The sequence below is a fragment of the Thunnus maccoyii genome, chromosome 20, assembly GCF_910596095.1.
Source record: "Thunnus maccoyii chromosome 20, fThuMac1.1, whole genome shotgun sequence".
Classification (NCBI taxonomy): Eukaryota; Metazoa; Chordata; class Actinopteri; order Scombriformes; family Scombridae; genus Thunnus; species Thunnus maccoyii.
Window position 1 is genome coordinate 22,488,633 of NC_056552.1, and position 18,099 is coordinate 22,506,731.

The following is an 18,099-nucleotide window of genomic DNA, read 5'->3' on the forward strand; positions in this document are numbered from 1 at the left end:
CTCCCTGAAGAAATGGTCAAAACCACTCCTGAAACAAGAGAGAGGAAAGAAGCATATTCACTGAAGAGGTAAATTGAAATTGTCACAATTCTATATTGAATTTGGGAACAGGCAAAAGCTATTGCAGTGATGTGCATTGCATAGTAATAACAGTTTGAGTGACGTTATTGCTTCGCACTAACTGCCTGGGTTGGCGTCATGGTGGAGGGGTGAGTAACATTTGAACATATGGAGAAAAAGTGTGAGTTTGTTCATTCTCTAATGGAGACATGAAAGCAGAAAGACATTTTTTAGTATGTGTTGAGAAAAGAGAACTGGGTTGGTTTATGTTTTTACAAAATAAAAGACAGTGCACAGTGCGTGATAACATATTTTCTGTCCGTTGATTTTCATATGAACAAGTAGATCAGCCTGACAGCGAGCCTGACTGGATACTGATCCAGTATTTTGTGGCTGTAGGGCTGCTAGGTTAGCTAACTGATTTCTAGAGGGCTTTCTTCCCGTTAGCTACCGTAGCTAACAGGAAGAAAGCCCTCTAGAAATAAAAAGACAAGTTTATTCAGGTAGTTTACTCAATGCAACTAAAATGTAGTGTACACAGATATAAGTAGTGTGTTATCAGATTTGCCTGTCCATTATTGCAATACATTAATTCATCATATAGCTTAAAGTGCTATCCTCTTCCTCTTTTTGGTTGTGCAATTGTTGACGCACATCTTTTGTGTCCTAAACTGAGCCCTCATTTTCCCGGTGGCAGACAGAATTGCATAATGAAAGCAAGGCTTACGGGAAACCAATCTAAACGTAGATCGTGTCATTATTCTATAGTCATTATACTGTGCAGTCAACATTTACTTCATAATGAAGCAAAAAAGGTTTTCAATTTCCATTTTAAAATGGCAATGAGGAACAGCAAAAGCAAGAAAGGCTTGTCTTCAGCATACAACTTTACGAGTGCATTGTCCCTCTGTAGCCTGTACAAACAGTGACAGAAGGCCAAACACATTGTTTAGTTTGGATCGGCCCCCCTGCAGCAGATATGTTTGATGACTGTGCTTAGGAGAATTGCCGCAGTGGTAGGTGACATTGACCCTGGCACTATCCATTTAAAATAATGGATACTGGATATCCCATGCTAGAGCAAATGGGGAGTGTTGGCTGTCTTTTGAGGTATTGTTTTATACTGCATGTTCCCATGTTGCATATCAGTTTATGGCACACGCCCCCATTGCATGGAAATAGATGGCACAGGGGTTAGAGAGAGAGAGCGGAACACATTTCCTGCATACCTCTCTCTTGCCTGTACTCTCCGTCTTCTCCCTCCCACTTTGGGCTTCTGAGCGAGTGTGCCTCACTAGCAACATGCTCCTGTCTCTCTCCCTCTCCCCTCTCTTGCTCCCTCTCTACCTCTGGCACACACACACTCTCTCTCTCTCTTACTCTCTCTCAGTCAAAGAGGGGATTCTCCGTAACTAGCCGTAGGTTAGTGTGATCCTCACTTCTCATCATCCTTTCACTGATGTTCTCTTTTTAAAAAATATTTTTTCCTCTGAATTAAATTTCTCTGCTGCCGATGTCACAGCTCACATGCAGTGCGTGGTGCAAGGTGCACAAAAGGTAGAGGGAATCCAAGAGAACTTTTAAGGCTGCTATCAGCGCACATTTCTTTTGAATCTAGACACCCTGGGCTGGTTTATCTACTGCTGAGAGACCAGTCAACAATGGGAAGATTTTTGTTGTAGTGGATGACTCATTTAGGTTATTTCCTCCCTGAAGACTGCTGGATATAGATTTTTTTATTCTTTTGTTCCACCTGCATGTTTCACCTCTCAGACACTCTGTAGAATCTGTTTGGACTTTTATGGAGTGTGAAATTTTTGCAGTAAGTGCGAAGTTTGGAGGAGCAAAGTGAGACAAATCATGGCTGATGGAACTGCAGTTGAGTATTGAACCCTTCTGTCCAGGGAGGCAGCCCAGGTAAGACTATGAATAGTTTTATTCAGTAATTTGCATGCCCAGATTTGTAATGTTCCATAAAGATACATTTATAAGCATGTACTAATGGCTGATTATCAGAGCATACCAGACAGATCTATTAGTGAGGGCTGAAATGTAACATTAACCCTGTCTGACTTCATCTCTGCCCCTGGTGGTTTTGGAGCAGCGTAAGCCCTGTTGTCCAAAGACAAAATACTTTCTCAATGATTTCTGTCTGAGTCTTGATAGCTTGGTAATTGCCAGAACAAAGGGAGACCTCTGTGACTGAGTAAAAAGTTCATTGTGTTCCTTTAACAGTTGCCTCAACTATGATACATTTGGCTCTTTTTATTTTTTAATGAACACCATGGGTGTGTGCATCACAAAATCTTACATATTTTTGCCTGTATACTGTCAGACAGAGAGGATGAATTTCATCACCGGCCCTCTGGAATTCTGCTGACGTAAATCATACTCATATTGAAAATTACTCATTAACTGTCGCTCTCATTTCCATCAGAACTGAGTATCACATTAAGTCTTTGTCTGCGTAATATTTTATCAGCATTAAGCAATCAAAATACAATCTTCAGAATATTTCTTTTTCCTGTGCTTTACTGTCATTTTGTTAAATGTTTTCCAAACCAATCTCTGAATCAGACTGGGGCACTTCTGTTCACAGTCACTCGAGACAGCTGTTCCATTTGAAAACCTAGGGTCAGAAAAAAAGTCACTAACTGTTTCAAAACTTGTCCAGTATCTCATTTCATGAACAATTTGGAAAAAACTTGTGCAACCTTACAATAACAAAGTTCATGGTGTTTTTTACTGCAAATAAAATTTTAATTTGATTGGCATGAGCTCATAGCTGTTTTCAGAGCTGCTTTCTAAGCCATGGGTAAAATGAGGGATTTCATTTTCCTCACTATAACTGTTGGTCACGGTCGGTCTCCAACTCTGCCAATATTCAAGCAGAAATACTTCAGCTGAAAGATGCAGAGTCTGCAAATGTCTGTGTAGCAGAGATGGAACCTAAAAGAAGTTTTGCATTAAAAGCAAGCTCATTTAGACCTTCCCTAATCACTTCCTCTCTCACATACGGAGAATATGAATGAAATGAAACAGGCCAGAATAGTTTCTCTGACTATAATAGTTCCCATTACTTAACATTTACTGTCATTTAAATAATAGTTAAACAACCAGTTGAAATTAGAGGACAAGAGTTGAACAAAAAATGTCAATTTTTTTGTAAAGTTGCCACCCTCACCCCTTCCATTTCTCTTCCTCCCATCCAGAGATGACCACAGTGTCCATGGAGCCTGTAGGAGTCCTGGTGGAAAGGGGCGCCAATGCCACTGACCCCCCTCTGAACTCGCATGAGGACTTAGCTGCCACCTTCACCATTGGCACCATCCTGTCCATAATGTGCCTTGTGGGAGTCTCAGGGAACATCTACACCCTGGTGGTTATGTGCCACTCCATGAGGACTGCAGCCTCGATGTACATCTATATCATAAACTTAGCTTTGGCAGATCTGCTGTATCTGCTGTCAATCCCATTCGTTGTCTGCACACACTTTCTAAAGGGATGGTACTTTGGGGACGCAGGGTGTCGGCTTCTGTTCAGCATAGACTTCCTGACCATGCATGCCAGTATCTTCACACTGACAATCATGAGCACGGAGCGCTACTTTGCAGTGCTCAAGCCGCTTGACACAGTCAAGAGGTCTAAAAGTTACAGGAAGGCCATCGCTCTGCTGGTCTGGGCTGTTTCTCTCATCCTGACTCTACCAATGAGTGTGAGCATCCAGCTGATGAAGGTGGGAAACAAGCTTATGTGTCAGCCCACCTTGTCAGAAATCTCCTACAAGTTTTACATCTCCTTCCTGTTTTGCACTAGCATTGTTGCTCCAGGTCTGATCATTGGCTATCTCTACATCCAACTCGCCCGCACTTATTGGGTTTCACAGACGGAGACCTTCAAACAGACCAAGAAACTTCCCAATCAAAAGGTCAGTGCATCACAAGATAGTCTTTTATGGGATACAGTCTGTTCTGTTTCACACACACATGCATTCTGATGATGTTCTTTAGGCTTAACTATTCAACTTTAAAAATTAACACATTGAATATTTGCATGTATGTGTTCAAACATTTGACAACCCTATTTGAAGCCTAACCCAAGCCCTACTAATTAAATGACAAAATACATTATTTGGAATTGCTGATCTGATGCCCTTATTGAGAGGATGACATCATGTGTCAGTGCTTTTCAAAACCGTTTCAAATGACTGTTGCAAAAATAAATCTGGCACCTCTATGCTTAAGATTAGGTTAGGCATTGAAATTACTTGGTAAGGGCTGGGGAAAGATTGTGGTTTGGGTAAAAAGAACAATTGGATTAAAACTGGGGAACATTTGTGGTCATGTTAAATAAACATCCACTGTCAGTAAGAGATGGGAAATGAACAGAGGTCCCCTGTGTAAAATTTTGACCTCTGAGGACTTTGTGGCTCTATAACAACATCTAATGCGGTTGTTTTTTTTTGGGAGGACAGTCTCTCCAAACCAATTTGGGGCCCGATTCTCAGTTTTCCTTTTTTGGTGGCCAGCATCACCCTAGACCCTGTCCCTCATGTCTATTCCAGTCTGTAACTCAACTGGAGATGGACCCAGACACATCCATCAGGTCGAACCTGATGAATAGGCAGGAACGACGCTACGTTACAAACCACCACAGACATTCCACTCACCGAGACTGTTGATTCAGTCATACTCCTCATGGAGAGTGTTAACTCCTGAGGGGAGGGATCCTATTATGTAGCCCATAGGCTTGTGACATTCTTTCTCCCAGCTATTGTGAGAGCTTCTGTTTGGGCAAAGGTTTGCCAACAACTCTGTCATCATAACAGATAAACAGTTGCTATTTAGGAGTATGCTAATGGAGTGTAGCAGCACCAGTTTGGCTCTGTGCTTACAGCATTCTGCTATCAATCCCCTCCCTGCTGCTGCAGGTTCTTTGTTTTCCATTCCTCTCTTGCTCTTTGCCCACGATGAGACAAAACCCGTCCCAATTTACTTCATAGCAGGGCTTAAAACGAGTTCATACTTCTTATCGGTGTGATTAACAATGTGGTGAATGTTGCCCCTCAGTTGTATTAAGGGTTATTGATAGGATTTACTTGTATCTTGGAGCAAGGGAGAATGCACACTGTTCAACTTTCAAACGTGCAGCTAATTGTTGCACGAATAAATAAACCTCTCTGTCCCGACCAATGCTGTGTAATTGTGGATCCATGGCTAGGATCATGCTGGGATGAGAGATGCAGGGTTTGTTAAACCATCTTTGGATTTCATAGTACTGATCACTGGAGAGAAATGAGTAAGGACAGCTCAACCCCTAATAAGTCTAGTTTTCATAGGTTTGAATAGGCTCAAACTGATTTGCTGAAAAAAACCATGTACACAATATTTACAGTGCATGGATCTTTGAAGATGAGTCATCAAGCCAAAAGAGCTCCACCCCAAGGCTCCAGCTACATTCAGAGAACTAAGGTTATGATAATGTTACCATTACTATGGTAGGGTGTGTTATTTGTTATATTTAATTGTCAGCTCTAAAATTCAAGCTGGCAAAAAAGACCTATAGTTCCATTTATGCCATCTAGCGGCCGTGGTAATTATGAACCGGGGAAGTGACACAGTTCAGATGAAGTATAAAATGACTTGATAAGGTGACTTGATAAGATGATTTTTGCCTCTTTAGGAGGGGGTAGGTTGGGTGGATGGATAGTGGACTTTGCTCCAGGAGACTGCTGTTTACTTCCCGTCTCCAACCACAAGTGTCATGTTTCCAACTGCGAGTCATTTTTTTAAAAACCATAACAATGTGGTGTTTACTGTTGCCATGATGACAAAGGTTGCATGACTAATGAAGTATAAACCACCTTTCAGTGATCATTTTAACCCAAACCATGATTTCTCCCTAACCTTAACCATGTGATTTTTGTGCCACACCATAAAACATAATTATTTTTTAATAGTGATTTGTAATGGTTTTGGAAGAAAGAGTGCATTACTATGGCCACTTGATGGTATAAACGTAACTATAGGTTGTTTTTGCTGTTTCTGAATTTTAGACCTATATTGTCGGTTTTTTATGAGGATGTGTTAATTGTCCACATTTGATCTTTTGATTTCAGCATTTTATCAAACCACAAAGATCCTTCAAAAAGACAACTTGAGTTTTTCTGAACTGTCATTATCTGTGTGTAGTTTGATCTACATGCATATAGTTAATCTAATCATTTACCTCAGTATCCAAATGATTACATTTTGTTAGGAAACAGGCACCCCACTAAGTGAAATCTGATGCTCATTAGTGATGCATCTCTATGGTCTATTCTTCCTAAAGGTGCTGTACCTGATTTTCACCATCGTGCTCCTCTTCTGGGCATGCTTCCTGCCCTTCTGGATCTGGCAGCTGCTGGGTCAGTTCAACCCATCACTGTCCCTCTCCATCAAAGCCAAGCGCAACATCAACTACCTGACCACATGCCTGACGTACTCCAACAGTTGCATCAACCCATTCCTCTACACACTGCTCACCAAGAACTACAAGGAGTACTTGAGGAAGCACAAGCGGTCCTGGATGGCTGGCAGCTACTTCAGCAGGAGGAGTCGTTTTCAGCGTTCACCACGCAGGTCGCCGTCATCCAGCAGTCAACAGTGTACCGAAAGCTTTATGCTCACGCACACCGCCTCCCTGCGCGCACATAACAGCAGTTTGTGAGGTAGGAGCAGATATTTATGACTAATATTTCTCATTTTGTTCACCAAGGAGCAAAGTATGACAATTTCTAAACCACATCCTAAGACGTTCCCTTAATACAGCCCAGTGATACAGTAATTTTTTCATCTTTCTTCTAACAATTATGCCTTATAGCCTGAGAGCCACAGGATGTTTTAGACTGGTGCTTTCTATCAGAGGAAAGTCTTGAGATATACTATGTGATAACAGATGGCACTGATTTGCAGCCCTCTGAAAACATGTCTGTTTGGGCTTCCTATTTCCTGGTATGTAGCGTAAACACGTCCATATGGGACAACTGATGCCTCTTGATGTTTATGTATGGAACTGGGTGAGCTGGTGAAACATGTTCAGCAACAATAAATATTCAATTACATGGGAAATTCAGAAGGTTTAGGACAGCAGCTTGATTCCTTTTAATAGAATGCACAAAGATCATTAATCAAAAATTATTTAACAATCTTCTATTTTTCTACACTTCCATAACAGCATGTCACTACCTGACACTATACTGCTGTGAATTAATCATAGGCCTACATCAAACCGTGTAAGTAACAGTGTAACTAAATAATCTATCCGCTTAGAAGATGATTAATTGTTTTTATATCAAAATCATGAATTGAAAGAGTGAGATTTGAAAGCCACAATTTTAGTTAGAACTGTAATGACTGACAATGTCTTAATAAGCTATACAAGTGAAAGTTAAATCTGGCAACAGTTGATTTCATTAGCTATAATGACAACTGTCACTAGCAAATTTTCTCAGCTGCAGATAATTACTGTTGAATCATCGCCTCATGCCAATTTTAAAGAGGATGTTAGCGGGTAGCTTGGTAGTTGCCATGTATAAATCAGTGAGAGCTGGTGGATGTAGAAACCTAGTAGTTAAACTTTAAAGCACATCATAGCACAATTTTAAATGTTTCGCAGTAAAAACACTTCGAATCAGGGCCTCTGGGATTCATGGTTGTGACGCTCTCAGTCCTGTGAAGCTAACCTTTACATTAGCTTAAACAGCTACAGTGCAGAGCTTTCAACTGATGGGATTGTCAGTCCCATATCAAACATTTTCAGACTGTTATTAATAAATAGATGTCTTATTGATTCATGATTGTATTTGAGTATTGTTTAGTAATTTTAGGTGTACCACTAGAGTAATACCTTAATAAATGTGAGCTAATTGCTCTTTTTTCTATAGAAAGCTATGCAAGTATGCAAGCAGTACTTAGAAGTTGACTTCTTTAACTGACCCTGGGAGGATCTCAGCCACAAGCAACTGTATCATTTTATCTGCTTCTATTCATGTAGAAACAAGATAAATTTGTGTTTATGCTTCACACAATCATATCTTGTTTAATACTACATGGAGCATAAATACAGGCCTGTAGTTTAATCAAAGAAAAGAATAACAATTTAAGTTTGCATGTGAGGAAAAATGCTTTTTGGGGTGAAGTTTAAAAGGGAGCTATTATGCTCATTTCCAGCTCTATATTTTTATTCTGGGACTCCACTAGAGTAGCTTTGCATGATTCGTAATTCAAAAAACTCCTTATTTATTATATACTGGCCCTTTATGCAGCCCCTCAGTTCAGCCTCTGTCTCTAATGGGCAGCTTTAGCTCCTGTCTCTTCAAGGCCTGCGGAGGGGCAGAGTCATGTTAAGTTACTGCTGATGAAAATCCAACATTTCCTGCTTTTGCTGCTTCATATTAACAGCTTTTAAATGACTAAATGATGGGAGACATTTATTGTGAAGAATTTATAGGATGAATTAGCAGAGCTTTGTCAGCAGCCGCTATTCTGCAATAAAAACATTTCTACACAACAACATATGGACATATTTGGAGCTCTTTGTTGAAGTAGTTTGAAATAATGTAGGATGGAAGAATACAAGCAGAAACAGCCACAGTGATGATGCGCTGCAGAAGACCAGCAGGTAAACAACTTATTTTCTTTGCCGTGTTGTGTAATGGAAAAACATTCACAGCGTGCCAGCATGACTCGAGTCATGGTTTGGCATGACCACCACCAAAACAATGGAAAATTGGCATAATGTTAGTGGAACCAAGCAGAACTAGCACACTGTGCATGGAGCAGTTGACCATATAAAAAATCTGTCACTAGCTGACGTCAGTTCAGGCTGAAAGTAGAAAAAAATGTTGGAAATCAAGTGTTCAGAGCAGTCTGAAGCCGGTGCTTTTTGCTCACAGGGATTATTTCAACATATGTTTACCTCATTATTTGACACTTTGGCCACGTTTAATATGAACATCCAACATTGTAACATTATATATATGACAGAATATAAGGAAAAGCATTACAAGTCCCCTTTAAGCAATATGGTCAGAAAAATGGCAATTAAACAACTTCCTCAAATTGATGATTATTTTGTTACTCATACTGTACCCAAAGACCAAGAATTAACTTCCATGCTCATACATTAAACTGCATTGTCTTGTTAAATGCTTTTCTACCTTTCTACGACTGGTAAACTTTTCTGAATATTTCCAGTTTATAAACATAACTAAATACATTATTAATAGAACACTTCATTCTACATGCACAGTATCAAAGTTTAAAATCATGTAGCAATTGGATTTTCCAGCTTAACTTCCATCTCTCAATTATGTAGGATATTACCAAGATATTTTTATTGCCTTGAGAAAAGCTACAAAGTACTCTATGACTGAAATATTATCCTTTATAGTTGTTATTTTACATGTGGAACTCTTCTCCCTAAGGTTTCCATTCCTTTTTATTTAACAATATGAATATTTGTCAGATTCTACTAGTTTTAAACTGTCAGAGGTTAAGTTTAACAATTCTGTTACTTTATTCAAGGACTGAATGTAGGCTCTTGTTTCAAATCTGTATAAAGTTTTATTATTTCTCAGCTCTGCACCATCACTGTGTGTCCCACTTTTTGCAACAGTATTTTGTATGCATTTGAAAGTATTTTGTGTGCATTTATGCATGTGTCTGCCATCACTGTCTCATATATTAAATAGGTTTTAGATGTTGGTCACAAATGTTCCTTGCAGAGGAAGCTGGTGGGATGAATCACAGTGCAGTGGAGGGGAACAGAGGGTGAAGAGCAGGACGAGGAGGGGAGGGGTGAGGTGGGGTGGGGTGGCTGGACTCACACAAACACACACGCACACACATTAACTTGCCACTTAGAGAGTATGGTTGCACAGCCATATATCTGTCATACAGTGAAAAAGCCCGCTGACATACAACACAGGATTTTTTGCTCTTTTGCAGATGTTAGTATCTGCTAAATAAATGATTAAATAAATAATTTTAGCACATGGATCATAACTAAGTCCAGATTGACACAGCAGGATATTATAGCTGAGTGTTTACCTTTTTTTCCCCCATAACTCTCCAATGAAACTAGCATATTTTATGTCCCACAATATCACTTTTCATTCTGATTCATCCCACAAGAGGGAAAAAAGAAGGAAAAATCCAATATTTACAATCCCGTCCGTAACTTTGCACTTGCGCTAATATATTGTTAGTGCTTTACCCTTGATTACTGGGTGGTGTGTTTCCAGGCTGCCTGCAGAGAGAGAGTAGCAGTGAGTCATATATTACTATCTGCCTTGGAATACAATGTGCTGAGTGACACCTACCATAATTCACAAGGGCAGAGAATATGGCTCCATATTTGTGCCTGCACACACACACACACACACACACAAAGGTGTGCACACAGTGTGTCTCCAAAACACTCACCACCAAACTCAGTCCAAGACTATGCGTGTGTGTGTTTTTAGCCATACTAGCAGCAGTCAGTCCATCACTATGGCCCTGTTCACACCTGGCATTAAAATGCGTCTTGGGTGATCTAATCAAAAGTGCAGATGTGAATGCACCCAAGGCACAGTTTCAGTGCAAAGGCCGAATGGCCAAAAACATTCTGTGACAGATGAACAGTTAGATCAAGTGAAAGATATATTTCTGAGTAGGACCCTCTTTTCAAAAAATGATCTCATATAAACCTGAATTGCTGTATAAAGTCTTGTTCATCAGCTACTCTGAAGGTCATTGCTCAGCCCAATCTTTCTTCTAAGCAATCACAATCCAATGTGCTTCGATTTAAACCAACAAGGGGGTAGCATCAAATCGCTGTTTTAATTCATCAATAACAATATATAGTGTAAGGCTTTAATTATAATGACATAAACAATGTATCTACCCTCCACAGCATGATTTTACAGCTATCAGAAACATGGCAACCCACCAGCTGGATAATCCTCTCATTTGATTTTATAGTGAGGGACATGAGAAGCAAAACAAGGAAGCCATAATATCAAACTGAGAGTCTGGATTGATTTCATATAATCCTGCTGTGGAATTGCAGCCACCATGGTTAAATGACCTGGGGAGACAGTGCAAAGATAGGACTGGTGTCTTTGAGCATGAAGCTATACTATAATTTGCTCTTTCTCTGCAAAGAAAAAAAGAGATATATTATCTCTGTATGATAGATAAATGTTTAGCTGACTAATAAAAATATGTAAAACCAGGCAAATCTTATCTATTTCTACTCCACATTTTATTCATTATTAAATTATTAATCCTGGGATAGCAGCAGCCACCCCTCCCTTCCTTGAAGGTCACCTCATGCTCCACTCTTGGTTCTGCTCACTTCTGGTGACTTTTGGAAAGTGGTGCACACAAAGGCTGGCTCAGGGGGACTGATTTTACCACAGCAACCTTTGGAAAATTACTTTTGGAATGAATTACCTATTGGAAAACTCAACGGCTCATGAAAATTGAGCAGTATGATATTTTACCTTCTTAAAATTATTTAAAACTTACACCTTTCTCTTTATTGGTTTCCACAAACGTCCTTTCAGTAATTGGAGGATTTTTGTGAAAGAGTCCCTTGATGGTGCATGAGCATAGGCGAAAACTTTCTATTGCCAAATTCTAGAGTGACCTGTAAATGTTTCCTCAATAAAAAGTTGCAGGCTAAACTCATGGGTCCACATAGTGACAGCTGCCTGGCAGGCTGTGAGGAAGTGCTCTAAGTCTTGATGCAGGCTGATAGCATCACATGCTTACTGCAACCCAAGCCACACCAGGAAGCAGCCACTGGACGCAGGAAATGGTAGGAACTGAGCATTTTTGCACTTACTGTGGAAAACACATTCTGTATAGTCTAGTTTTACAAGGTGGTGGTTTTATATTCACCACAGCAGCAAGGGCATATGGAATCTCCCATCCACATGTTTAATTAATTCATACATGAAAAAGATGAATATTCTCCAAACACAGGTCTTAGATTGCCCTGAAATGTGCTGTTAAAGTGTCCCAGGAAATTAATTGGGATAAGAAGGACATTGGTTTAGTCTCTTTTGTATTGCCTGTTGTTCCCATCTATGGAAACTTTGTGCACCCATATCGGTTATCTATAAATAAAAAAGATTAAGGTTCACTGGGACAGTGTCTGGATAAAAATAACACCAGAGTCCAGGCTATTACACACTGTATAACATTCAAATAATCTGTGCCTCTGTGATTATGAATAATCCCTACTGTATGTTGCATGTCCTCAAAACATAGTAATATATCTTGCATTTTCATTGTCATAGTGACATATCTAAATGCTTACCCTTTTCCTCCCAGATAACGAGAGGAAATTACTTAGCAAAGGAAGTGGACATTTTAATCAAAGAAAAGATTTTCAAGTAATATTTCCTCTGTGTCAGCCTTGCTTCATTGGAAAAAAGTGAATAATTCATACAAAAATTTCTAAAAAAAACTACTACAATAGAAACACTTCTACATACCATATACATTATTTATTAATTTTAAACCGTTACCTTTCAGTATTTTATATGAATAAACGTTGATTGGATTGGCTTTAGGAATGGCAAGTTTTCACTTATTTAGTGAAATATCTCCACATCTACAAGATGGTTTGACACAAAATCAAAACTAAAATGCAAATGTTCTCTAGTACACTGTGCTTTATTCACCATTTAAATGTTTTTGGCTATCTTAGCATATACAGATGGGTGATATATTAAAGGAAAAACTGATACAGGTCTGAATGCTTGATCCCTACAGTGAGGGGATCCGGTGGCTCTGTTATGCTGTGGTGGGCATTTTGCTGGCATGGTTTGGGTCCACTTGTCCCCTTAGAGGGAAGGGTCACTGCAAATCAATATAAAGTTATTCTGAGTGATGACCTTTATCCTATGATGAAACATTTCTATCCTGATGGGAGTGGTCTCTTCCAGTATGACAATGCCCCAATTCACAGGGCACGAGGGGTCACTGAATGGTTTGATGAGTATGAAAATGATGTGAATCATATACTATGGCCTTCACAGTCACCAGGTCTCAATCCAACTGAACACCTATGGGAGATTTTATACGTGTTCATAGCCTGTGCATGTAGCTATGCAGAAATCTTGCCCCATTAATTCCATAAAGTTCAAAAGAGAGAGAGGCCTTGACCACTATTAAAACTGGCTATGAAATAATCATTCCCTCACAGACCAGACATGCTCCATCTTTAATTATAATTCCTTTAATCCATGTCTAGAGCTGCACATGTCAGCCCCACTTTAAAGCCCTCCTCATCTGTCACAGGCTATGGCAGAGCATGTTATAGAAATATTGATAGAGGACTCATTAACTTGGTTATCATATTATAGCCTTTTCCCATAGAACTTCCATCTCAGCTGCCAAATGAAATAGCAGTCAGACTAAGGGTCTCTTGGCTGAATAAAGCAGAGGTCACCTCTGTAAAGGTTATCCAGAGACACACATATACACACTAACTTTAGTGGACTATTGATCTCCAAGCCATATATCTGGAAGCTGATTACATTGACTTGGTTCATTTTGGGAATTGGAAATGGGAATTGCTGTTCTCCTCTCATCATAGGTGATAGGAAGCTTTGTCTATAATAGCTAAACGCTGTATTGTCTGGGAAAGTCCCCGCTGTGATCAATAAGCACCTTAGCTCACCCTCCACTGCTGTTCTACAAGATTATATAGAGACTGGGATTGATCGAGTGCCCCCTTATCTTAGCAGGGTTCAATTTAATGTTACAGCCCTCATTCAGAAAGGTCTTAAGCTGATGAAACTTGGGCTTCTCTGATGATTTGATGCACATAAATGTATTACATATACTTTTTTTTTCTTGGGTCACACTCCTTTAGCCTCATTAGATTAGAGCACATAAATTTTAGCACTTGACTCTTTTACCTCTCAGATTCCAGTCAGACATCTCATGTGAATGGAGAATGAATGACAGTTTGTGCAGAGTTTAGCAAAGTAAGCAAGCAGGAGGAGATAAAAGTGTTAGTTATGAAACTCATAGACAGCAATTTCTTGAATTTTCTGCATCTCTACAACTCCCATATGGCTTATGCAGTGTATAGGCCTGCCTGTGCAGGGCATAAATTGTATACTTCCAGTTTCCAATTGCAATTATCCACCCAGTAGACCCAGTAGAACCACTTTTCCTACCCAGTAACCTTTGAGTAAGCTGCAGGGCCAGATTAACCCATTAGAGGGGCTGGGGGCAAAAATTTGTTATTAGGCATTGGGCCCCTATCAATGCTCCCCTACCTCCCATCCTCTATGCATTGTGTTCCCATCAAGTACAGTGCATACCATACAGGGCAGCTTTGTGATTTTCCCAAATACCAAAAACCACAAACAACATGCTGGTATACTACTCGGCTCCAAGTTCTTGAGTAGTTGGAGGCAAATTTTTAAACACACATTTATTTAGGAATATGCACAATGAGGGCATAATATAGACTAAGATAATGTCTGAGGGTACAAGGAAAATCCCAGTATTTTTCATCCTGGGTCTTATTCTCAAAATTTTGTCCATTTTGACTAATGGGTCATGCTAACTTTGCACTTGCTACCTTCATTGTAGAGATTCAGGAGCCCAAGCCACCTTAAGCTCTCTAAATAAAGTTCAATTTTACGAAAGTCATTTGAAATTATCATCTCTGTGTCCAATCAAAAACAAACACAGAAATTAGCTCATTGGATTAGCTATTGCAGCTAACTGCATAGTGATCTATGTCTGGGGAAACACCTATCCAAACAAAGCTATCTATTCTTTTGCAGTAGCATTTATTAATCACCATTTCATACTTAGCATGATTCTATTTCAACAGAAGTAAAAACAGATGTTGCAAAGATATCCTGAAAGCGTTTGATTGCTTTGTAATGGTGTACAGAGAGCTGACCATTTGGTCCAGCCAACGTCGTTGATCAGACCAGTGAATTCATTTTTTATAGTTACACAGCTGGCCTAGATTTTCCAAGTCTGACATCAACTAGTACCACTGTTTTGCCACGTTCACCTCATATGGGAAAGATTCCCATATATTTACAAGCATTTACATCATCAGACAACTCAAGACAGTTGTATGATTACAAAGTCGGTTGAATGAGAGTTAAAATACTGATGTGAGGCATCCCTGTTTGCTAGATGTTCAGGTACTTCCATATTATGAATTGTCAAGTTGGATATATTGAAGCTTTAAGAAAGGTCAGCATTTTCCAGTCAAAATTACGACTGGGAAGTTGGCTGCTTACAAGTCAGAATCTCATAATTACAATGACTCCAGTATGACATGGATATGGCATTAGCAGCAAAGTTTTCTTCCTCAGAGCAGTGACAACAGGAACATAACTGTTCCTTGAGGTATATTGTCTTGTGCGGTCACTTTGTCTTTCCATCTGATTTAGCTCCTTTATGTAAAATCAACTTTTTTTGAAAAGCTTTAGGAGGCTCACATGACTTTTTCCATTGTCTCACATTGGGATGTTTAGCATGATGCTATAAGAATAAGACTCAGGTTGAACAATACCAGAATCTTCCTTTAAAACAATATAGCACCAGTACAAGACACACTGACACTGACACTCAGTAAACTTATGTCTTTTGGGATCCCCAGGGGCCTTGGGGTCTGGGAGCCCAGGGCAGTTGTCCATTTGCCTGGTTGATAATCCAGCCTTGGTAAAATGGTATCAATCACAAAAGATATGGCTGCTGTATAAGTGCACTGTACAAAATCCAGACTGTATGGAAAAACTTGCTGTAGTGTGACAGCATGGGTACAGTATGCCACACTACTGCAGAAGGAAAAACATATAAGTCCACTGGCTGCTGGCTCTTTTCTGAGAAAAAAAAAAGAAAAAAAAGAAAGAAGAGGGCTTAGGGACACGGTGGCTTAAGTGATAGCAAGCTATTCCTTGAGCACTTTAAGCCCTGGTTCTCTCATTGCATGCAAAATACCTACATGCCCTTAAGCACTTCAGGAGATGTTAGCGGCTGCTGCTATGAGGATTTGGTCCTTGGTTTGGACCGGGGCAAAATGAAGGCAAGCAGAGATAAGCATGGGGAGAGGAAGATAGAGAGGGTGAGAGTATGGTATAAATTTTAACAGAAAGATGAGGACAGGTGAGCTCTTTTTTTGATTTGTTCTGCTGATCTCATGTCATGAAAAAGAATGATGTAAAAGGAAGGGGAGAGAGGCAAAAAATAGATTCAGCGAGAAGACAAGAAAATAGATGAAATTTCTGTGTCAGTGAGGAATAGAAAAGCTGGCATTCTATACATAGATGAGAGACTTTTGAGTGATGAAGCTATAAGAAGAATATGGATTAGAATTGTGTGTAAGTATTGATGTGGGTGTCTGCGTGTGTTTGTGTGTGTATGTGTGCGTGCACGCGCTGAATGATGTGACTGACCCAGGACAGCTGTGTGTGTTTATAGTCCTCAGGTCCTCGGCTGCACACATGCTTGTAAATACTTATCCTCTGACCCTGGGCAAAAGTGTTTGGCATCTGCACACAATTTGGCATCCCAGACTAGGAGGGGGCATAAAAACACTTACACAAGCAACACTAAAATCAGTCCTGTGCTCATTCGTGTTAATCCACGTCTACTGCATTGAACACCTCTAAATCCTGCAGTTGGCTTGTTGTTGTCTCCTTCATCTCCTGCTGTTTCCCTTTGTGCTCCTGTCCTCCTGTCATAATGGGAATGTTTGTGTTTCACCGCAGAAGAAGAGGATGATATAGCTCAGTGGAAGGTGCTACAGAACGTTCCAATGCCAGAGGACCATGACAGAAATTTAGCATTTTAACCAATTTTTGCTTTCCATCACTATCTATCACCGCTACACTGAATTTGTGACTTGAGCTGTGAAGATTCCCGCTGCAGCAGTGTCAATCATTGTGAATAATGATTGCGCCTCATAACAGCAGTAAATGCAACCATCAGTTTTTCATGCTCAGGCTTACAATCTGGGATGGATGCACCGTAGTCCTTTTCCCTGACAGTAAACGTTTGTAACATCCTCTTTTCTCCCAGGCCACTGGCCAAACAGTATGTTTCTGCAAATATTGGATATTCTGCAAATGTGCATCTGAAAATAGCACATCTGCTGTTTTTGATGCCACTTGGAGCCCCACACACTATATGGATTTATTATTGTCCAAATTCAAAGTGTGAAACATATGCATTACATAGTGCCATTGTTAGCGGAACAAAACAAAGTGATGTCCATAGCATACACACTACGTTCTACTAAACATACCAAAAGATAATGCTTCAATAATAATAGCTTTATTTGCTTAACACTATCTAAATTTTGAAGTTACCATTGGATTAAAATAAGAGAACATAGTAAGGCTAAAACAAAAAAAAGTGACATTGTACATAACTATAAGGAAATGAATTAAATACAGAAATAAAGAACACAATTAAAATGTTGACAAGAAGGAAAGTGAGGGAAATAAAAAAGTGAAACTCTGAAGAACAGAACTTATTTCCTAAAATGCCCCAAGTGATCAGATTGTCTGGTAAAGTAGTACATAGTTTGAGGCCGCAGTAACTGCAGCTTTTTATTTGTTCAATAAAAAGTTATTGAAGAGGGAAAATAAAGCTCTCCATGCTAATGAGCTTACTAATGGTCAGTTAGCAAACCCGTTAGCGCATTAGCTTAGCTCGGTTATAAACAGGACAATGACACTCACAGTTTAAGACATAATTGTGTATATAGCAGGATCTATCACACCATAAGTAGTGTGCAAGTCAGTCATAGTCCAGGATGCAATTTACACAAGAACGATGTGGAAACTTGAAGCCTCCAGTGTACAAAAACTGAGAGTGGACTTTACAGTGAAGTAGGAGACATCTTGTGTTCGGCAGTCAAATATTCAAATTATTTGCATATTCATAGATTCTGTATTTTGCAACGAAGGAGAATAAGTAGAGATAATTGAGCTTTTCTCAGTAACACCATATCACA

The 18,099-nt window shown here is 39.6% G+C and overlaps 1 protein-coding gene across 1 annotated transcript in view; it reads left to right on the forward strand.

The window, feature by feature from the left end:
• Window positions 1–642: 642 nt before the first annotated feature.
• The window catches only part of LOC121886425 (urotensin-2 receptor), a 57,704-nt gene continuing 40,247 nt past the window's right edge, over window positions 643–18,099 (forward strand). The window contains exons 1-3 of the mRNA XM_042396375.1: window positions 643–1,977; window positions 3,273–3,988; window positions 6,391–6,769. Of these exons, the coding sequence (XP_042252309.1) occupies window positions 3,275–3,988; window positions 6,391–6,768 (1,092 nt within the window). The 5' untranslated portion in view covers window positions 643–1,977; window positions 3,273–3,274 and the 3' untranslated portion in view covers window position 6,769. The remainder of the gene's footprint in view (window positions 1,978–3,272; window positions 3,989–6,390; window positions 6,770–18,099) is intronic.